Consider the following 24292-nt stretch of genomic DNA (forward strand, 5'->3'; position numbering starts at 1 on the left):
AGTTTTTCTAATATAGTGATTGTTGAGTACGGAAATATAGTAATGTGACCATCAGGCTATTGTTTCTTTTTAATTAGAGATCTTGATTTTAAGTTTTTTTGCATATGAAATTAATTAGATTTCAAGAACAAAAAAGTTATAGTAATGTGAAGATTTCTCTAGACTCTAGTCACTAACAATGCAGGTAAACTTTGTTGGGTTTAAGTGGAGTGTAAATGAAAAAGAATGGGAAAGAAGAATTTAAAAATGTGGAAAAATCAAATGAAGGTAAAATAAAAAGTCATTTTTGTCTCATTGGTTAGAAGAAAGAAAAAGTCTTGTCCTTATATTAGTAAAGACTTCCTATAACTCAAAAAGGGTGTCTCCTCGCGCCGTCATCATCGTCGCTCGCTCGACTTTGGCTTTGGCTTTGGCAAATGATGTGATTGATTGATAATTTTTTATACAAAATTTATTTATTAATCTCATTATTTAATTTTCTTTTTCTTAATATTAATTCGGTATTAATTCGGAATTATTGATTATTAATTAATTAATTCACAGATTAATTTGAATTGATTAAATTTGCGGAATTAACTAAATAACCGAGTTAACTAAAACGGAATTTATTTAAATTTCACGAAAATGTTTCGAAAAGGACCTGTTCCTTCCGAAAAGACATTTTCTTCCCAAAAGACACTATGTCTATTCTGAACAGATGAGACTGTTCTGAAAAGACATATTCTAACCCATTGTTGGCTACAAATAGAGAGACATCCTCTCAGTTTTCGATATCGAAATCTCTCTCTCTTCTGCATATATTTTCTTACAAACAAAATTGTGTCTTTGTATGATTACATTGTTGCTTTCTGAGTTCGCTGAAATTGAAGAAGTTTGAGGTACCGTTACTTCGTTAATGTTTTATCCATTTTATCCTTGAAGAAAGTAATTCATTACTTGTTAACTCTTGAAAGAAAATCGAAGTCGTAGCCGTGGCTAGTGAGTGACGACGACAACGGCACGAGGGGCACTCTCTACTTAACTCTTTATGAGTTAAAGGAAGTATTTCCTAATATAAGGACAATACTTTTCTTTTTTTCTACCAATGAGGGAGAAATGACTTTTCATTTTTCCTTCATTTGGTTTTCCCACATTTCTCAATTCTTATTTCTCATTTTTTACCATTCACACTCCACTTAAACCCAACAATCCCCCACATGAATGGAGATTGGTTATTGTTTAAAAACATATTCATGAAAAATTATGTGATTCGTAAGTAAGAATTAATTGCATTATGATAAGTAGGTTTTCCTTTGAACTTTCCATAGTGAACATAAATCGAATATACTCGGTCAATCAGTAGATTTGATATCTTTAAACCGTCGAGCTTTGGTGTATACCTAGACAACATAAATCACACAATTAACCCTTTAACTCTTTGTGGTTCTTCTTGTTTTGGTCGTTTCAGCCATGAACACTTTCTCATTTATAAGTGCGTAGAGAACTGGCCTTACCAGACTACCCTTGAAGCGGCTTACACTTCACACTTCCATAGGTGATATCTAAATGTATTATCCCATATAAACACCATTTGATATGTCATGTATCAAACTTAAATATCATTAAAAGGTCCTAATGCCTTATCTTTGTTACTGAACATTGTCGCATCATGAAAATGATTCCTAAATTTTATTTTGACAATGTTGAATCGTCATCAATGACTTTGTTTGATCTCCTTGAACCTGGATTTTGGGATCTCCAGTCTTCTAGGTAGAGTTACCACCACGATGATTTGTCTTCGGCCATAGTCTCATTCCATTTGATGATCTCTCAACTCCCTCTCTAGTTAGACCTTTTGTAAGTGGATTCGACATATTATCCTTTGATTTTACATAGACAATTGTGATAATTCCACTAGAGAGTAGTTGTCTAACGGTATTGTGTCTTCATCGTATTTGATAAGATTTTTTGTTATATATCATGCTCCCTGCCCTACATATTGCAATTTGACTATCATAGTGCATGCATACTAGTGCCAAAGACTTGGGCCAAAAAAGAATATCTTCCAAGAAATTTCGGAGCCACTGAGTTTCTTCACCGGCCTTATTTAGAGAGATAAGCTCAAATTTTATTGTAGAGCGAGCGATACATGTCTGTTTGGAAGATTTTCAAGAAACTGCTCCTCCACCAAGAGTAAATACATATCCACTCGTGGATTTTACTTCATTTGACTCAGTGATCCAATTTGCATTACTATATCCTTTCAGTACTACTGAATATTTGTTATAATACAAAATATAGTTTTAAGTATGTTTTAACTACACCAACACTCTTTTCATTGTCATCCAATGAGTTTATTTGAGTTTATTGGAATTGCTCGTGAACCGACTCAGTTAAATAATAGAATATGCTATATCTGATCACGTACAATTCATGATATACATCATACTTCTAAACACTCCTGCATAATCCAATTGTGAATCAATTTTACCTTCATTCTTTTGAAGTGCAAAGCTCACATCTATTGGAGTCTTAGAAGTACTAAAATTCAAATTTTTGTACTTGTGTAAGTACCTTTTCAGTATAATGAGACTGTAACAACTCTAAACCTTGTTAGAAGTCCTTTCCAAGAGGATCTTTCCATAACCTTATATTTTGATTGTTGCAGAATTACCCATGAACATAGTATGATCGGGTCCAATAAGAGTATATGAACCAAATGCTCATTTATAACACAAAACATGACAAATATTTTTTCACCAATATTCATGTTTATACAGATAATTATATTTTAGTAGACATATATTTTCATGAAAGATCACAACATTTTAAGTGACAGTTTTTCATAAGAGAACACAATTCTTTTGAACAAGTATATATATTTAATTTGGTAGTTTTATATTACTCATATTATATCATATACTAGTAAAAGAGAAACTTAACGATCAAAATATACTTCAAGAATTTTGTGGGTCTAAGAATGTCATTCAATTTTATATCTAGTGCTTTCACATTTAAATTAGACACCAAATCTAATTTTGTCTTTATCACAGGCAAAAAACCCCTACATTTTAAATATGATCTGAAAAATTATTTTCAAGCATCGTTATTTCTTTAATGACACATAGTGAACTCTGTTGACTCGAATACTGATTCTCTATTTTCATCTTAAACGTTTCTAGTTTACTAACTTTAATACAAGAGTTAACGATACATACTTTTTCAAGTGTGAATTGAAAGTTTCCTTTAGGAACTCGTTTTGGCTGTATTTTACCAAATTATGTGTCTTTTTTCAAATTAAGATTTGACTTGAACGGAGGAAAGAACCAAATCATGACATTAGCTTATGGAATGGGGATTATAATCTCCAGTATAAACACGAAACATGTATACAAACACTTAAATTAATTATAAGATAAAGAAAGTATCAAAAAAATTCTCCATCAGTTCGTAATTTGATTACTAATTCAGCATGTTACTGTTCATTTTTCCGACGATAGCAGATTGGCTATGAAAATTACATATTGTTCTATATAGGTGTCAAAAAATTCTCAAATTCTATACTGCTGGTCAAAGGTGATGGTCGAGATCACACTATACCCTTGGTGATAAACATAATTTAATTGAGTCAAATAACTGAAAAATAAAAACTCACTACTGATTCGACAAATTTTATTCTAAAAGGTTCTATAGTTTGAAGGTTCAGCCAAATAATTTTTTTAAAAATGCATGCGTGCATATGATGTCCTTTCCTGGCTGATGTCTTCTCAAAAAAAGTCTCGAGAAAACGTAATGAATTGAGGCACAAAAAATAATATTGATGATGAAAAGGAGAAGTTCGAATTGATTTGAAATTGAAAACCAAAAACAAAAAAGAATCGATTTTTACTAATTAATTACACAGATATCATGTATATCATGCATGACACAATAAGTGTCTATACCATTTTAAATAAATGTTTTACTAATTAAAGTAACTAGATTAAGTCTTCGTAAGATTACTGTTTCGATCTAGTACGTAATTGGATCGATCAAACGATTTCGAATTTTATGACAAGACAAAGAAACTATCACCTGGCCAAAATGTTTGACGGAGTAAACTATATATAATCCAAACGCAAAGAAAATAATTTAAGTCAATGAGTATGAGATGTCATTACTATTGGGTGACAGAGATTTTATAGATTTAGTAAAACTAATATAAGTTTTAAATTGCATATACATGTGATTGAAAATCAAAGATAATGTATACATCTGCACCTTATCCCTCATCTTTGCTCATAGTGTCATTGTCTCATAGAGTAAGCTTCCTAATGGCTCTATAGTCTATAGTGGAGCTCTCAAAATAGGTTGGTCCAATCTAATTCAATTCAAATCTAAAGAATTAGCGCATTAAATGGGTTAAGACGGACTGACCTTTTTAACTAAAGAGCCTATAAAATAACAGTCTAACCCAGCCCTAATCGGATTGCGGGTTGGGATGGGTTGGCCCTTCAATCAAAAGATGGACAATATTGGTCTCATAGAAAGACTATCGAGCATTGATCAACACAACACTAATATGTCAAAAATTCACATGTCCATGAGTTCCACACACTTTAGTAGAATACTTACAAAACAATAGAACATGCAAGATAGAACAATCAACAATCATAAGGTTTATCATAACAACATACATTACATGATCATTTTTTATAAACTAGACAATAAAGAAGAAACGAAAAATTAGGCATAAACACAAAAGTAAAAGAAGTCAAAGATTCATAGTTATAATAACTCAATTGCATAGTTGCTGAAGATTTGACAAAATAAAACACTATTTAAAATATATATAATAAATATTTATAAAATTCATGACCCACGGGCGGGCCTCTGAGGTTCGCGGGTTGAGCTCATGAGGCTGGCGGGCCAGATGAAGTTGGGCTAAAAAGTCTCGTTCCTAAATAGACTGTAAAAATTTAGCTCAATACCACTTAATTCAAGGGTTGGGTTGGACCGACCTCACAGGTCAAGCCCATTTTGACAGCTCTAATCTATAGTGAGCTCGCACTTGTACATATCAAAGTTGATTATTGAGTGCAAGTTCACTATAGTTAAAGATGAAAGATTTTGCACAACTATATATTGTCTTTCAATGCCACAATTTACTTCTTACTCTCATTTGATAAGTTTTGCAAAAAAAATTTAAAAAATCGCGATCAATATTAGATTACAAAATCCTAATGTGTAAAAGTATGTTATTAATTTTCTGAATTTTTGACCAAATCATGATGAACAATTAGAATTTGGTCATATATCTTACTTAACGGATTTCAAATTGATAGGCTAAACCTTCCTTGTCGTAAATCCTAACGGATCGTCAAACTTTAGTGTAAAAATTTCACAAACACATTACTTCACTATTTTTCTTAAACAATCAAAAGTTAAACACTACTACTTCTTAAGAAGTCAACCCATGGAAATTCTTGAGTTGTAGCTCAAAAGTCAACGAATTTCTAGGCCCACACAAATAGCCCAATGGGCCCAATATTACCAAACCGCGTGCTTACTATTTGAGCAATTAAGAAAAGAAAAATTACTAGAAAAAATATTTTTTAATAAATAATTATTGATTTTAGTGATGTTTTTTATTTATTATCATTTATAAAAATATATAGCAATATTATGATATATCTACTATGTATTAAAAGTGAATTATGCATGCAATATAAATGTATTATAAGTGTTTTAAAATATATTATACTTGTTTGGTAAGAAATTGACACAATGTATTATAAGTGTATTAAAGTATGTGATAAATAAAGTATCCATGAATAAAACTTGTATTATATGAATTTTATAAATTATTTTTGCTAATATGTATTAAAATTGTATTATAAGTGTTTATTAAAAAATATATTATTGTTATAAATAATAAATATTTTCTTAATGTAGTACATTTATATAAATTTCCCATTAAGAAATGATTGTGTTTGGTAGGTATTTGCTGCACTTGGAGCCCACCAATCAGAAACCCAAAGCAAAGGAGATAAGAGCTGTGAGATGGGCCTTGGGTCCACTTCCCTATGGCTCCAAATCGAGAAGAATTTAAACTAGGCCCAATTTCAACTTCAGTCAGTCGGACACGTGGCAGAGCATAAACTGTGTGATCTATGTGATCTGGTGCCACGTGGACGAACAACCGACAAATGATTAGTGCGAATGCGAAAATGCCAAGTGTTGACTTATGTTAATAGGCATTTAATTGCTTTTGGGGATGGTTAATAATAAGTTAAACCTCTGCCACCTTATTTATTCGACCCAATTTCTGCTTAAATGCATGACAATTAAGAATGTCAATTTTGACATGGTCTCTAGTGAGTTCGATAGTTCTAGAGGATAGTGATGGCAATAAGGCGGGTGGGTTAAAATAATTATCATTAAAATTAATGTGGGGCGGGATGAATAATGAATTTATACGGATTTAAGATATCAAATAAAAATTCGAAGAAAATTAATTTTTTTGATTCTTGAAAATTAAAGATATAAATTTTTTATATATCAAACTTTGACTTTAATTTTAATTTTTTTTAAACAAATTAAACTAGACAAATGTTAATTAGAGTTAATTAGCCATCAAAAAATAATTGTTGAAATATTAACTAGAAACAATTAATTAGTTGTTGAGATATTAATTAGCAAAAAATGAAAAAAAACATGAATTTTATTTTCATATTAAACTCAATTAAAAAATAAAAAACATAAAAAATTATGCGAAATGGATTTGTCCGGGACGAGGAGATTGAAAATGAAAAAAAATTATTATGTAAAGCAGGGTTAAACGATATAAAAAATTTATTTACGAGTTAAGCTCAACCCGTCCAGTTCCATTGCCATCCCTACTAGAGAATTTGTATACAAAATAATTACAACAAATACTTACATATGATACTTAAAAAAAAAAAAAATGACAAATGTTATGTAATAAAACTTTTTTCTCCTGATTCGTAAAGAATGATACATATTAACAAATTAGATTATAGTCCAACATTCTTGACTCCTTTTCATCAGGAAAAAAATTATAATCGTTGAACAATTTTCACTATATCATTGAAAAAAGTGATATAGTACGTTCTTCTTAAATCAAATAAACGTTCAATATTTTCACAGTAATTTTTTTTGTGTTAATTGAACTAATAAGGTTTAATCGAAAAGTGCTGTTGCTTCTAAACATTAGCTCGATCTAGTAACTTACGATTTTAGTATTATGCTATACAGTGGCGGACTCAGGATTTTAAATAAGGGGGTTCAAAATCTAAATAACTAGACGCACGAGCTAGTCGAAGGGGGTTCGACATCTACTTTATATATATATAAAAATATTTTAACCATATATAAATAATACAATTTTCCCTCGAAGAGGGTTCGAATGACCCCTTCGGCATAAGGTACTGATGCTATAGTCACTTTTTTCAATTACTTGTCATTCATTAAAACCGACGGTAGCACCTACCTACATACTGTTCGGAAAAGATTTTAATTTGGGTACACAAAAAATGTTTGTCACATCATTTTCCCATCTTTGTCAAATATCAAAGATTTTCTTAAAAGTTTGCACACAAGTTACATCTCATACACTTCCTCTATTCCACATTAACTCAATTTTTAAGGTAATGCACATATATTAAAAAAAATAATTTAAGGATAAAATTTGAATTATATGTTTTTATATTATTCTTTTGTTTAATCAACCTCATAAAGATGATTAAATGTGAAATTATAAATACAAGTAGTCCTTTAATTGGAGTATAACTTTGTAAGTAATATGATTTATCTCTTAAAAAATATAAAACTTCAATAAATGAAAAGATAAATATAAAAAAAAAATTAAACATCCATCGTAAACTTTAAATAATTCAATTATTTTAAATAATAAAAAATTCCTTAAAAAATTAATTAATATAAAACAAAGAGAGTAGTATTACAATATTAAAATTGGTTGTGGCTGTGCTTTTGAGGATTATTGCAAGTTCCAAAACAAACATTTTTTTTTGGATTTACTCCCTCCATTCTATTTTAGTTGCATGATAAGATTTTACACATTTTTTAAGAAAAATATTAATTAAGAGTATTATTTGATTAATATACCTCTTATTTATTCTTTAATCTTTATTTATTTGTGTGGCTTTTAAATCTAAAATAATTAATGCTAAGGCTAAAGTTGGAAAAATATAATTAATTTTTTGTTGATTTTTTAGATTGACAACTATTTTTAGTATATATGACAACTAATAGGGAACAAGCACATATTAAAAGGAACTCTCTCTAAAAACACAGATCAAAATGAACACTTTGTCCATTTATGGACGAACTGTGCCAAACGAAGTGAAATCCGTCGGTTCACCAAAATACATTACAAAAATTTTAAAGATAGTTCACTCAAACAAGCTACAATTCTTTTTATTAGCTTCTCATGTGAAGCTATCTCTCTTTTTTCAACAATAAATTTGGGGTTATTCACTTCACTTTTTCTCATTCATTTTTATATTTTTTATTACTTTATATTTTGATCTTTGAAAATTGATATAGTCATGTCTCAACAATTCAGAAGGTCTGTATATTCAATTGAACCGAATGTTTGTAACTGCAAAAGTATTACAAAGATTATTGTAAAGTAAAAAAAATCAAGGACTCTTGCACCTTATTTGGATGGTTGTTATCGTTATATTGTATTGTATTATTAGTTTAAATATAATATTTGTTTTAATTGTTACTTTAATTCTATTGTATCGTACTGTTTAAATCAATCGTTAGATAATGACGAAAAGACTCATTTTATGTAACAACCGATTTTGTGTGTTCATGTCGTTGCCTTAATATTTTCTTTCCATTTTGTCTTTATTTATTATTTAATAATTATATTTCATCTTTTACCTATCTTTTCATACTAACTCAACCCGTATCCTACTTTTCTTGTAAGTTTTATCATTTGAATCATGAATGAGTGACATTATTTAATAACAGAGTACGATACAATCTATCCAAATACTGTATTTATTAAAATAATACAATACAATACATTATAAACCAATATGTAACAATCATCCAAACAAAGTGTTAAACAAGTGTGCTTCTCGATCATGTTTTTGGACTCCAAGCCAGTTGATTTTGCATGTTTTAGAGATAATGATTCATTTTGGACTGCAACTATGGAATCCCAAAAATCCAAAATATCTTAAGTCGGGTAAGATATTCTATAAATAATACATCAAATCCGAATTGAATCATTATCTCTGAGGCATGCAAAATCAACTGGCCTTGGTGGCCAAAAAACTGATCGAGAAGCACACTTGTTTAACAATAATACTCCCGAAGTCCTCGATGTTTTTATTTTACAATACTGTTTAAAGTGAATAAGAATGATATTTATTATAATAAGCTCAAAAATTTATGTATCAAATAGACGTGATAATACACTTAAAATTTGGTAAAAATATATATTTCTTTATGTAAAAAGCTAACAAGAAAATATTTGTGTTTTAAAACTTTATGGGCAAAGCCTGGTTTGTAGTAAAATTAACGAAGTTAATTGTGGTAAGGACTGTTCGCTCATTTGTGGGCGAAGTGTACGTTTTGATCTATATTTTTAGAGGGAATCCTTTTGATAAATGATGTCCAAAAAGTGTCCATTTTGGGGCCGACTTTCTTAAAGAGAGGTTTATAAAAAAAAAAAAAAATTAGAACACAAGACATTCATGAAGTTTAAGCAACTCAATTAAGATCCCTGTTTATAAGAGACTTCTGGGAAGAATATCAAAGATAACTCAATGGTAAAAATAAACTTATATGGTCCTTTGATACGTGGATTAAATTATGCTGAGATTATTTTTTTGAAATTAAATTTGGAATAATTTATCTCATTTGGGAGATGAGGTAAATAATTCCAAACTAGATAAAATAAAGTGGACATCCATAGTTAAGTATGCGATCAAATTTCATGATTAAGCATGTGATAAAAGTTATGCTACATCTGAATGGACAATATAAATTTTATATTAGACTTACTCTTAAATATCTCATCTCATTTTACGTACCAAACGACTTCTTATTATGTTATCTCAATTTCTCTGCTACCATTGTTAGTCCATTTTTTAATTCTTTTATTTTTATATAATACACTGATAAAATAAAAGTGCAGAAAATCAGCCTATACTATATGATTTTGGAATCTTACCACTCTTAATTCGATTAAAAGAAGTAGAATAACTTTTCTCTTCTTTATACACATGATAATATGGAGTTAGGTCATGAGGCCGTTTGGATTGACTTATAAGGTGCTTATAAGCTGTTTTCAATTTTTTTTTTGAGTGTTTGACTGACCAACTTAAAGTCATTTTGTGCTTAAAATAAGCTCCAATAAATGGTTGAGTTTATTTGGATGAACTTATTTTAAGCAGTTTATAAGTTGAAAACAACTTATAAATCAAAAAAAAAGTTGACCTGCACCTACTTTTTTTTTTCTTTAACTTATAAGCAATTTTCAACTTATAAGTAATTTTAACTTATAAACAGTTTTTAACTTATAAGCTGTTTAAAAATAAGTCAGTCCAAATAGGCTACATATGTAAGAAATTGTGATAACACCCATGAAATACCAGCCCAAACAACTAGTTGGGTTGGATTGGATTTCAGCCCAAAAGGAAAAAATAGGTCCAAACCTCTATCAATCAAAACCGTCCAAATTTATTTGTTAATAGCCGTCAGATCTAGGGCAAATTCCCGAGCAGGGTTTTTAAGTTTGCTATCTCAAAAACAACACTTCCTCTTCCGTCCGAGCCTCGAGAGAGAGAGAGAGAGAGAGAGAGGGGTTCCAAAGATGGTGCAGAGACTCACTTACCGGAAGCGCCATAGCTATGCCACCAAATCCAACCAGCACCGCGTCGTCAAAACTCCTGGTACAGATAACCATAACTTTTCTTTCAACTTTAAATTGTTCATTACGTAGTTCTTTTAGTTTGATTTGTGCTTATTCATTCAATTTTAAGTATACATTAGTATTGTTATGATATGGCCTGAATAGAGCAGAATGAATGTAGACGATCGATAGAGATGTCTGCTTTTTTGGATTGAGTCGTATTTGATTTAATGTTTGATTGATTGGATTACAGGTGGGAAGTTGGTGTATCAGACTACTAAGAAGAGGGCTAATGGTCCCAAGTGCCCTGTCACTGGAAAGAGGATTCAGGGGGTAATGCAATCTTTCTTTCATATATTCTTCCTTTTGCATTTCGTGATTCAATTGCCCGAGCTTAATATTTGTTATTTAGATCATAACTAAGGCTGTGCTTTGCACTAAGCATTCTGCTGCATTTTGTTCACCACACGTTTTTTGTCTTGTCATTAGGTCACCTTTTCCTAAAGGAGCTTCATTTTACACTTTGGGTTAGAAATTGTTGTTGATTCTGATGTATCATCTACTTGATCGGATTTTGTTGACTTAAATTTCACTGTGGATTTATCAACTGCATTTTGCAAGAGTAGATTTTGGTTTGCTACTTGTATTCAATTTGTTATTTTTCACCTTTAACGGTAATTGTTTAATTTCTTTGGACCTTTTCCATCTCAGACCGAAGCTAAAGCATCTCTTATGTTTTAGTATGAGCATGAATGTTGAATTTCATTTTTTCATTTTTTCCACTATAAAGATAGTTGAGTCTTAGTTGCTCAATTCCATCGTTGTTATGCCCCTAAAATGAGATAGCTTTTAGCTCCTTTAAATCGTGCCACTACCAGATTTGAGTAGAAATATGGTGTCATTATGTATTTCTAATTCGTCTAATGGAGATGGGTACTAGATCCATCAGCAGAACTTTAATATTTGATATTTATCACTTGACTAGTGCCAACTTTGGCTTTTCTTCTTGCTTCTTTCCGTGAATCGTTGTACGTGATGTTAGGTATTGCCTTAAACACTCTTCAGCACTGCTGGGGGATCTAGTACCCTCCGTCCTTGTTGTCGTTGTTTAAAAATCTTCGGTAGTTAATTATTTAAGCATTTGGAGCAATGTTTTTATCTTTAAGCTTTGCTGTCTTGCAGATTCCTCACCTGAGACCAGCTGAGTATAAGAGGTCCAGGTTGTCTAGGAACAGGAGGACTGTAAACCGTGCCTATGGTGGAGTATTGTCTGGCGGAGCAGTGAGGGAGAGGTTTGTTCTCTTAAATGCTTGTTGGCTTGTCCATATATGTTATATGTCTCATTCTTTTTCTTTTGTGCTAAACTTTAATAATTGAGTAATGCTTGGTTTGCAGGATTGTCCGAGCTTTCTTGGTGGAAGAGCAAAAAATTGTTAAGAAGGTTTTGAAGATCCAAAAAGCCAAAGAAAAATTGGCAGCGAAGAGCTAAGCAGAGAGTTTAGAGGAATTTCCTTTTTATGTTTTGGTGAAATTTTGACATTCAAGTGTTTACTAGTTGTGTGCTACAGATTGACCTGATTGCTACAACAATTTAAGGATCTTTTTGCTTTAGTTTATTATATTTCAACTCCATTGTCATTCTATATTAGTTTGAGTTGTTAATCTAGTCTTAATTTACCTGTTATATTGCAGTGGTTTCATCTAGCTAGTTGGATCATTAATATGAGAAACTCATTGCCTGGTGAACGAAATGGGCTTACTAGCAATTAAGATGTGAGGGTTGACTAAAATGCTTGTGGTCGGTCCTCAATCATTGATTGATAGAGGTCTGTCATGTTTGTTATTTTGTTACTCATGAAGCTGCAACTCGGATCACTATATTCACATACTGGACTGTTTTTAAAAGGATAACTATACACGCATTGCTTGTAACAGAGACATAAGTAAATCCATTTCTTTTGTTGAATTTGGGATAAAGTTTTAGCTTGCTGGTACAGCACTTTATAAGGGTAGAAAGTTTGGAGCCATTAATGTAAATATAAAGGTTCCACCATATGTGGCTATTGTGATGTGTCTTTATACAAATTTGTAATGCCCAATCCAAATATGTAAGGTGTAAACTTGTTACAGTATGCCATTAGAGCCATGAATAGAGACATGGAGGTTTTTTATGTCACTTAATTTCTTGTTCACCTTTGCTTTAGTAAAGTCACCCAGTGGATTCTCTTCTCTGTCCAGAATCTTCAGGGCAAGGATCTCTTCTTGAGCTCTAAGCAAATGGTATTGCTACCATCATGATATCCAGAAGACCTAGTTCTTCCCCGTGGATTTTGTGGTGAAATGCTTCACTCCTTCCAGCATCTCTATGCTTTCTCTTGGGCTTCACCCATGGTGTTGGATATGCTGTGTCAAACAACTGAGAATTTAGAGAGTACAGTTTAACATCTGTTCAAGGGAAGGACTTTGAAATGCAGATTGTGTAATCTCACCAGCCCAGAAACGACTTTGGCTCTTTCTTTAGGTCGTGTAGGGATTCTTGTTGCTCAAGTCCTCTCTCACAAACTCAAATGCCTTTGATCTTGAGAGCAAGTTCAACTCTCTTCGAATAGGGGGGAGCAAGAGGCATTAATTTGTTTTCTTCTTGCACCTTCTCACAAACTGATTTCTCAAGGTCGTTGAGAAACATCTAAATACTGGAGTAGTAGTTTCTTGTCACTTTGTTGATTAATCTCCAAAGACTAATGAGCCTTCGTAATTATACTGGATGAAAGCAATCTAAACTTTTTTAAATCAAATGATGCACTTCCACTGGCAGCCTGTCTTTGTTTTTATATAATAGCAGCCAATTATGCCTGTCGAACTTCACATGTAGTGACAAGTTTAACTGAAATATACTAATTTGTAGGGTCACCGTTCGGGTTGCATATCAAAATTTGGATTTCGATTGAAGAAATTATAATCCAAATCCAATCAAAATAAGCTCGCATTAGATTGGATTTTTTAAGTTCAGTTTTAGATTATGTATTGCATAAAGTATGAATAAATACAAGAAAGAGCAAAGAAATTTCAGGCCATATATAACAGATACCAGAAGCAAGTGCAGGGAACTACTGTTTTGTAATAAAAATTCAACCAGGAATGTTAGACATATAATTACACTAAAACCTTACTAAATTAATATAGGTGGATCATGACATATTATTATTTTGTAGAGGTATTATTTAATCGATAAATTAAAATTTATTAATTTAAACAGTGTTTTGAGATTCAATGAAGGTTAATTTTGATAGACAAGACATGAAGACGAAATTAGAATCCATAAGAAAAAACGTCATTTTTTGAATGAACTCATTTGTGAAAAACGCCATTCATGAACTTGAGGTCATGATTAATGATTTTGACGTCAATAACCTGTTGGATTACCCGAGTGAAAATGATACATGTCCAGAGGTCCAGAGCTTAGAAGAAATTGTGGATATCATTGGAAAAAACAATGTTGATGATGAAGTTTGTGTAAGAAAGCACTTATTGCATCTAAAGCTCTTCACGATTTTATGGTGCAGTTCGAAAAAACATCGAAACTTTTGAATGCAATGATAAAAAATAGAGATAAGCTTAAACTAGATTTGAATTTTAACAAAAAAAAAACCAATAGAATCATATTTCACTATTTTGTCTTAGATATATTTGTACTTTTAAAGAATTATTAATTTATAATATTAATGGGACCATATATTTATAGGAAAAATTACTTGATTGAGTGCTTTTTAAAAATTAATTACCGATTTTAGCGATATTTTTTATTTATTACCATTTATAGCAATACTATGATAAATCTACACTTGTATTAAAAGTGAATTATGCATACAATATAAATGTATTATAAGTGTTTTAAAATATATATTATGTTTGTGTAGTAAAAAACTATCACAATGTATTATAAATCTATTAAAATATGTGATAAATGTATTATCCATCTATAAAACTTGTATTATATATGTTTTATAAATAGTTCTCTGCAATATGTATTAAAATTGTATTATAAATGTATTATAAGTGTTCACTGAAAAAAAATATTTATTGCTATAAATGGTAAATATTTTCTTAATATTGTATATTTATGTAAGTTTCCCATATTTATATAGGGGTGTTTTGAAAATATATTATAATCTTATGGTGATTTTTTCCATTGGCCCAAGTCTTGGACTAGAGAAAAATATTATCTTAAAGAAATTATTAATTTATCTAGTATTAATTTAGTGAGGTTTTAGTGTAATCTAATATTTCATCTCTATTCCTATTTGAGGAGACACGTTTTTCTTTGACTTCGACTAGTTAAAAAATTTCCTTTGTTTATTTATGTAGATTTTAACTATATAAATTTTATTTGAAAAATTCAAATAATCTATTTGATTTCATACAATTCTTTTTTTTTATAGACAATTTGATTCTCTCACTCCAAATTCTTTTATTCCTTTTGGCATGAATGGAGGAGTATATAGTAAGGGAGGTGCTTGAATTTACCTAAGAATTTAACCTTTACACATCAACTAGAAATAATTTATATACTATCAGGTTAACCTACACACAAAATAAAGTAAATAACATGATATAACAAATTAATTGAAAAAATTAATTTAATTGGTTGAGACTTGATAGGAATCCCTAGTTCGCGGGAAATTTGGTTTCTTCTTGTTGTTTAAAGCGTAATAATCGATAGGACAATTAGTTAACAGAAAATAACAACATTCACTCTTCATCGTTGAAATCATCGGATTTGGTTTTGTTCAATGTCCCAAACTGCATTGGAATCCGTGCTAATTAGTGTAAATTGTTCTCTTAACCAAAATAAACAACAACGCATTATATTGTTTTATCCATTCTTGACACAAACAATGATTTGATCTAATCCGAACGAACTGCAAGATTGCTGTTTTTCTGATATCCAGTAAGATTTCTTTTATGCAAATAACCTAAAGTTATTTACTTTATTTTGTGTAGGTTATGAACTGCTATCTTTAAATCTTGGATCCACTATAATGATTGTGCTTCCTAATGATTTCTTTTGTTTTAAATTCTTTTAGGTCTCTACTGTCACATTAATAAGAGATATATAGTGTTATATAGGGCACAAGATTATGTGTGAATACGAGATGCTTAGTGCATCAGGCTTTTAGTGTTAATTTTTGAAGTTTGATGACCATGTATTGAGTGACTTACTAAATGCTTGTTGGTTCTTGTAATTTTTTTTTTTGAGATCAATTTGTGTATTATTAGTTTTTAAAACCTTGAGTTATATGTGATGTGATTATTGTCTAGATTCTTTCTCTTGTTGAGATCTTCAAGCGCTACCTTTGAAGTAAAACAATTCCACTTTTCGTGTTATTCTCTGATTCATCTAAACGTTGTATGTCCAGGATAAAGGGAAAAAGGTGAGAAGAAGAAAGTAGTAGCAATCCATATCATACACTGGAAAGTCACTTTTGAATGAAGTTACTTGAGTAATTTTCTGTTTGTTTGGTTAAATAACACAACATGAGCATCTAGATTTTGGCAAGATCCTATTTAAACCCGACAAAAATTATTGACGAAAATAAGCTTCTCAGCATTACATCATTAATGATTTCTTTCCTTTTGAGTTAGTTCATTGAGAGTCATTTTATATGCTTCAATGTTGCTTCAAAATTATGTAGTCTGAAATGTGAAGTTTGAGTTTCAGGTCGATCATGGCAACAAAAGGAAATCCAGGGGATAACAGAAGTAAAAGCTCTTTACCATCATTACTTATCGTAGCTGGACTCTGTTGTTTCTTTTATGTTCTTGGAGTGTGGCAAAGAAGCGGTTTTGGGAAGGGAGACAGCATAGCTCTTGAGATAACAAAGAAGGCAGAGGACTGCGGTATCCTTCCCAATTTGGAGTATGAAACTCACCATGGGAATCAAAGCACCTCATTCGATGATCCCAAACAAGATATCAAGGAGATTGAGCCATGTGGTGAGCAATACATTGATTATACGCCATGTCATGATCAAATGCGAGCAATGACATTCCCTCGAGAAAATATGAACTATAGGGAGAGACATTGTCCTCCAGATGAAGAGAAGCTGCATTGTCTCATTCCAGCCCCAAAAGGATACGTGACTCCTTTTTCGTGGCCAAAGAGTCGTGACTATGTGCCTTTCGCGAATGCACCACATAAGAGCTTAACAGTTGAGAAGGCAGTACAAAATTGGGTCCAATATGAAGGCAATGTATTTAGATTTCCAGGTGGTGGAACACAATTCCCCAACGGGGCAGATGCATATATTGATGAACTTGCTTCTGTTATACCGATTGAAAATGGTACAGTACGAACTGCATTGGATACCGGATGTGGGGTGAGTCAAAGCTTTCTACAGTATTCTGCACTATTTTCCATGGATTTATCTGTCTAGTAGTTTTACTCCTTTTGAATGAATTCCATACTAGTTAAGAGTTCATGACTGTGAATGGTACTTTATAAAATTTTGCATTAATTCCTTGGTTTTCCTAAGATGTGTTTGATTGTGTACTAGTTTTAAATTTGATTGTTTGTGTATGATTTGTGATATTTTAGGTTGCAAGTTGGGGTGCATACCTTTTCAAGAAGAATGTTCTAACCATGTCCTTCGCACCCAGAGACTCGCATGAAGCTCAAGTTCAATTTGCTTTGGAAAGAGGTGTTCCAGCAGTTATTGGTGTACTTGGAACCATAAAATTGCCATATCCATCAAGAGCTTTTGATATGGCGCATTGTTCACGTTGTTTGATTCCTTGGGGTGGAAATGGTAAGCATCTGTAGTTCTTGACACTTTTGTGTTATGAATGTGCAGCTTGTATTTATGATGCATGCCCACTTGCAAACGTAAATTTATAGCTCCTTCTCTTGTGGTGGAGTGGATAAAAAGTCCTATATTGGCTGGGGAATGGACTGGTGGTCTGCCTATATGGACTTAGGCAATTCTCCCTCATGTGCTAGCTTTTGGGTTAAGTTAGGCCTAGATGCCATATCTTTACATGGTATCAGAGTCAGGTCCATCCCCGTTTGGACTCGCGGTCTACGCTCTAGTTGGGCCTAAGCGTGAAGGGGGTGTTAGAGTGGATAAAAATCTCACATTGGTTGGGGAATGAACTATGGTCTACCTAAATGGACTTGGGCAACCCTCCTCGAGCTAGATTTTTGGTTGAGTTAGGCACATGTGCCATATCTTTACATCTTGCAATAGTTATCGAAATGCAGAACAAAATCACTGGTTTACTGCTCTCTCCATCCTCTACTATCATCTTTATAAAAATTGTCACTAATCTTGAAAAATCAAAGTTGCCTTGTGGCCATAATATTCTCCCTATTAATCAACACACATTTTTAATTCTCATTTTGGTAATGGTGCCGAGTAGAATGAGCAAATTCAGTGTGGAGTGTCTGCACCAGTATGCATATCTACATGATGTTCTTCCAGCAGTTCGTTTGGGTAGAGGAAAGGACTTCATTAATAAGATAAGAGTTAGTACACAAATGCTGCTTGGGTTTGTTCGTTTGTTTCCTAACAAAATTCTAGTTTCTTAACAGATGGACTGTACATGACGGAGGTAGACCGAGTGCTCAGACCAGGGGGCTACTGGGTACTTTCAGGTCCTCCCATCAACTGGCGGGTTAATTATCAAGCGTGGAAACGTCCCAAGGAAGAGCTGGAGGAGGAACAGAGAAAGATTGAAGAAATGGCTGAACTTCTCTGCTGGGAAAAGAAGCATGAGAAAGGTGAGATTGCCATATGGAGAAAAAGAGTAAACAATGAGTTCTGCGGGGAACGTGATTCTCGTGTAACTCTATGTGAATCCTCGAATGCAGCAAATGTCTGGTAAAATCTTGCACCTGATAATCTATTATTTAACCAAAATATCCAATTGTTAAATAGCCAAAGCAACGGAGATTGTCTTCTTCAGTCGATGCATGTTTGATAAAGTCTTGCCATAAAATTCTTGTTATCTTTGTTAATTCACAGTTGACTTTGAATTGTACAGTAATTTGATTGCATTGTGGTAGATTTTGTTGTTAGTAATACATATATGTGAATGTTGCTTCTTGCTATGTTTTGCGTCTTATATTCTTGCCAGCAAGCATATTGAATATCTACATGGACTTGCTCATTATGGTTTTGAATTTTCAAAACTAAAACAACAAAGCCTCAGTTTCAAACAAGTTGAGGTTGGCTATATGAATCCTCACTGGCCTTGTTACTTCATTTAAACTCATGTCATGCCCGGCTATATTATGCATGGTTTGAATTTTCCATGCCAAAAAATAATTTGCAGTTCCTGTATAAGTAATTAGAGCATTAATTAGCGAAGGATGTTGAAACCACGGAGATTTCCGGAGAATGATTGTTCAATGAAAAACAGAAAATTCTTTATTAACATTTATCCACCAACAATTTGAGGTTTACGTGGTCTCTGTGAGTTTAATGATATATTTGGTCATTTGATATAAGTTGATTGCCTTCCTTACTTTATACTAAACCAACATTCTGGGGCTTTAGGTATAAGAAGATGGAGGCATGCGTAACTCCTTATCCTGAGACAACTAATTCAGACGAAGTTGCTGGTGGGGAACTTAAGCCGTTTCCAGATAGACTTAATACTGTTCCTCCGAGAATAGCAAGTGGATCTGTCCCTGGATTATCTGTTGAGTCATTCAAGGAGGACAACAAGTTATGGAAAAAGCATGTGAATTCTTACAAGAGAGTTAATAAAATCCTCGACAGTGGGAGATATCGAAATATAATGGATATGAATGCTGGCCTTGGAAGTTTTGCTGCATCACTTGAATCGCCCAAGTTATGGGTCATGAATGTTGTGCCAACGATAGCTGAGAAAGACACTCTTGGAGTTGTATATGAACGAGGCTTGATCGGCATATATCATGACTGGTAAACTTTCTGAAACTATCTTTTTCAGTGGATTCTAGCATCATTCCCAGTTCCCGCCTATAGTTTCGTTCTCTTATTGATGGTGAACTGAAGAAAGCGAACATGTGAATAGTTTGATAATTCATTCAGGCTTGTAGCTGAATTGCATATGATAGATCTTGCTAGGCTTAATGTTTTTAATTCGATCAGTTAAGGGTTCGGTTTGGCTGTATGAATCCTATACTTTGCTCCTATCTATTTGAGCGAATTATTCTTTCATCTCAACACTGAGAAATAATTTGGCCTTCAGAGCAAATTCAGGGTCCTCTAAAACTGGATTTCTTGAAGTCATATTAACTCATTTCTCATGTGTTCGATTACATTGTTTTCCTCCAGTCAATTATCACACCATCAAATTTCAACTCAATTTTACCACTGAGTAGTTAGTTGATGATTCCCAAGTCCCTATATGACTGTTTAATTTGTTGTATCAGAAAAATGCATCAATATTTCATTGCTCCTTTTCTGAGATAGGATAACACTGGTATTTAAAAAATTGACTTTTAATATAAAGATTTTATATCACATCTTGAGTTTTGTGATTGCTAAAATTGCAAATTTATGCACTGACCCTTCTCTTCTTCCCATCATATGATTTGAATTTACTCTCTTTCCTGACGTTGAAGTTTCTTACTTCATCTTCTTTCCAACTTTCATTCAGGTGTGAAGCCTTCTCAACATACCCTCGGACATATGACCTTATTCATGCAAATAGAGTTTTCAGCTTATACAAAGACAAGTAAGTTCTATATACTATTTCATACATAGAAAATATCTATATAGAAGGGAGATAATTGCCATGTATTTTTGTTTCCTCTTAGAATTTAAGTCAATATCCACTTGGTATTTGTCACTGCTATTAGTTTCAGTGATGATAACAATAAGGAACGCCTAACCAGTATGTGCTTCAAGTTAGATCTTGTTAAAGTTGCTAACTGTGCCATATGCCAATGCAGATGTAATGCTGAAGACATTCTACTAGAGATGGATAGGATTCTTCGGCCAGAAGGTGCAATCATATTGCGAGACCATGTAGATGTCCTCACCCAAGTGAAAAGAATCGGGACTGGTATGAGGTGGACCACAAAAATGGTGGATCATGAGGATGGTCCTTTGATCCCTGAAAAGGTTCTATTTGCTGTCAGAAGATATTGGGTTGTAGGTGATAACAACTCAACTGTCTCAGATTGAATAGAATCGTCTAGGCAGCATTTTGGCAGATAATAGCAGAGCAGTCAATGCTGCAGTATTTGGTTCACTGGCGCCAGAGATAATATTCTTTCACCACTGGAGTTCAGAATTGATGAATGAAGCAGAGAACTCTGATAATTATCATGGTAACCATTTTTCATTTTCCATTTTTGGCGGTTGCAGAGCAGAAATATGAGTAGGTTATCTATGGCTAGTTTATTTTCTTACACTGCTTTCTTCCTATCTTTGTTGATTTTCATTTCACATTATTGCAATTAATTCTTTAGTTCATTCACAGTTGTACCATATCTTTACCAGCATTTTTTCTGTAATTTCAGCAAGTAAATTGAGTTTTTGTGGTAAAAGATCAAGTAATCTCTTTTGATGTTACCGACTATTGTAAATTTTCTGCACATTCATCTTCCATTTATTGAATATATGATGACAAGTCTAGAAATGGACCAAATGCAATTTTAGGCTATGTTGCTCGGACTCTCCAAAAATGCTGCCACACCCATGTCGCATCCTAAATATCCTAATTTGAGGCTAAAGAATTTTCTGCTGCTACCATATAGTATTCATCTCTACTTGATGATAAATAAACCATCCGTACCAGCAATGCACTACTTTTGGAGGATCCTACACACATTCTTGAAGAGTCCGAACAACATAGATTTTTGAGATAACAGAAACAAAAAGCAGAAAATTGAATGGCTTTTTGAGGGTTCAAAATCGATGCAACTCAATCAGTAAAGGAATACAGATGCAAGCACCTGCTCCAATATTTTCTTCCATTTTTTGTTGCTGTACTTTGTAAGCCAACTTGGCATATGTCTAACATAACAGCCAAAAGTAAAAACTCAGCTTGTAATCTTGATACAACCAAAGAGCAGCCAAATGATTGAATTACCTACATCATGGAAGTAGTTGTTAGTTTAAAAAAAATGGAATTTCAATGCATCAGAATTCATTATGATGTGAATGTTGGTGTCCTACTTTTGGGGCTCACTTGAATAAGTGGTGTAACTTTATTTTTGTTTTTCTGAGTTTTCTTTGGAGCCACTTCTTTTTCTGCCGCCAATTCCTTGACCCCGTTAGCATTTATTACATATTTTACATGGATAGATATCCATATTTTCTTATTATTATGGAAGATCGTATCATTAGTCAAAAAACAACAGAGGTACTGTAAAATCACTATTACATGTCATGTGAGAATTGGAAAGAAGTGACAAGACTGTCAAATATTATGCTTCTCCAAACATGTAGGATCCACCATCTTAAAGCTATACAAGTTTCAACCCCATAGGCTCCAAGAAAGAGCCAATTATAAAGAGCTGCTTGTAAAGAAACTAACTGAAAAAAAGAATAAGAAAGCTTCTCTCAAAATCATTGAATAAGGATCTTGATCTATAGCTTTCATAAGTCTGTGAACTCCTTCCTATTTTATAGGTTATGAGCTTTCTAATCATTGTTGTCTTTCATCTCTTGTTTGTTGGTAAACTGTTTTTTTGTGAGTTTTGTTCTGTCCCTTCCTGTCCCAAAGTTTGCCATAAAACTTTTCAACACTTGTAAAGATATTAACCAATACAGCTTCTCCCAAAAATTGCTGCTTCTGGATCAAACTTTCTTCAAAATTTTCATCAAACAACGGAAACCTGAAGCATTTTGTCTCCATGGAAGCCAATAATAATGTAACCAGCGTTCGCGTAGCATCATTTTCTTGTTACCTCAGCAACCCTGATGATCAGAGCTTTTTACATAAACTAGGAGGCTCTTATGAAGAGCCTTATCCTGCTGCTGAGAACCCCTTTTCTGTAAGAGCTACTAAGGCATCTACTATTAAGCCATCCTCAAATAAAACTCAAGATAACCTTGCCAATCTTCGCGTTGAGTCTTTCTCTTCTTATCTCAAGAATGAAGAAGACAACTTCGCGTTTAAGACCTCAGGTGCTGCTCCTGTTCAAGATCCTACTATTGCATTTGTTTTTCCTCAGCGGACTTTGGTTGGCACTCAGAAACACCAAGAAAGAACCAAGTTGGAAGACGGGGAACTAAGCATATTTGGAGCTGACAAGTATTTCAACAAGAAACTGGAATATGGAGCTGTCCCTACAACTAAGGTGAAGTATGGCGGGCAGACGAACAAAGGGATGGTGGATCTGCCTCACATGAAATCTAGTTCCCGGACAGGAACTCCAAGCATTTATTCAGAAGCAAGCAGTTTTAACAGCCAAAGTGCACTGTTACAAAATCTTCAAAGAAATAGACATCAAACAAACCAGAAGAAGTTGACCAGAAGGAGATTTTTCGCCAGCTTTGGTTGCCCAGGACCTTGTTCGGGAAAAAAAGCAGTTTGTGTGGATAAAAGCTCGGAACCTGGACTTTCCCAGACAGGATCAAAGCCTTCAGCAGGTCATTTTGCATTAAGTTCTGGCACGGCTTCTGTGGATGAAAAATTGAGAGTAGTCAAAAAACACTTGAATGATCAAGATCAAACCATCGAAGAACAAAGAAAATCAATAGAAGTGTTTGGCTCCGGAAAAATGAGAAAAGGAGACATAGCAGTGAATTTAGAAAGGAAACTCTCCATGTTATCTTGGGACGCCATTCCTAAAGCCCAAAACCTGCCTACTACAACCATCGGAAGCAGTACAGTTTGCGATGACATGGCTAGTGATGCTAGCTCTGATTTATTCGAAATTGAGAATATATCTAGCTGTGGATATGGACTCATGAACTCACAAACTAGAGATTATGTGCCTGGCTGCATGTCCCCAACAACTCAGTATGCACCAAGTGAGGCCAGTATTGAGTGGAGTGTTATCACAGCCAGTGCTGCTGGTTACTCTTCAGTTATGTCAGATTATGATGAAAAGAGAATTAGCATTAGTGGTGATGCTATTTCAAGAAATGCAGCCTGTACAAAAACCAAAACCATTAAGAATGCAGTCGGCAAAGAAGATCAAAAAGCCCGTCCAGGCGGGCTTTTAGGTTGCAAGAGCAACAAAGCAGTAAGTGTGGTTGAAACTGTATACAAGACTGGTGAGAACACAAAACATCACCAGCGCGGTTAATCGAGATGTTTAGCCCCTAATTAATCAGTGTTTTCATGTTAAATAAGAGTGTTGAAATAAATGATTCGGTTGATTTTTTAGGAGTTTGTACTTTGTAATATCTTAGTAATGAATGGGTATTTTTCTTGTCTCTCTAGAGAAGGAAATAGTTTGATTATTTTAGCTAA

At 33.0% G+C, this 24292-nt stretch overlaps 3 protein-coding genes across 3 annotated transcripts; all 3 read left to right on the forward strand.

Moving 5' to 3' along the window:
- Positions 1–10769: 10769 nt before the first annotated feature.
- LOC129901092 (60S ribosomal protein L34-like) lies at positions 10770–12516 on the forward strand. The gene is made up of 4 exons (XM_055976211.1): positions 10770–10913; positions 11127–11206; positions 12056–12165; positions 12269–12516. Exons 1-4 carry the CDS (start codon positions 10835–10837, stop codon positions 12360–12362), a joined length of 363 nt encoding a protein of 120 aa, XP_055832186.1. The 5' UTR covers positions 10770–10834; the 3' UTR covers positions 12363–12516.
- Positions 12517–15622: 3106 nt separating this feature from the next.
- LOC129900579 (probable methyltransferase PMT2) lies at positions 15623–21361 on the forward strand. Its single transcript, XM_055975581.1, has 7 exons — positions 15623–15821; positions 16593–17250; positions 17469–17679; positions 18462–18750; positions 19429–19818; positions 20519–20596; positions 20814–21361. Exons 2-7 carry the CDS (start codon positions 16600–16602, stop codon positions 21046–21048), a joined length of 1854 nt encoding a protein of 617 aa, XP_055831556.1. The 5' UTR covers positions 15623–15821; positions 16593–16599; the 3' UTR covers positions 21049–21361.
- A 1052-nt stretch (positions 21362–22413) lies between these two features.
- LOC129899525 (protein PHYTOCHROME KINASE SUBSTRATE 3-like) lies at positions 22414–24292 on the forward strand. The gene has a single exon (XM_055974525.1). The coding sequence runs from the start codon at positions 22725–22727 to the stop codon at positions 24123–24125; it is 1401 nt and encodes a 466-aa protein (XP_055830500.1). The 5' UTR covers positions 22414–22724; the 3' UTR covers positions 24126–24292.

Source organism: Solanum dulcamara, chromosome 8 (genome assembly GCF_947179165.1).
Source record: "Solanum dulcamara chromosome 8, daSolDulc1.2, whole genome shotgun sequence".
In the NCBI taxonomy this organism is placed as follows: Eukaryota; Viridiplantae; Streptophyta; class Magnoliopsida; order Solanales; family Solanaceae; genus Solanum; species Solanum dulcamara.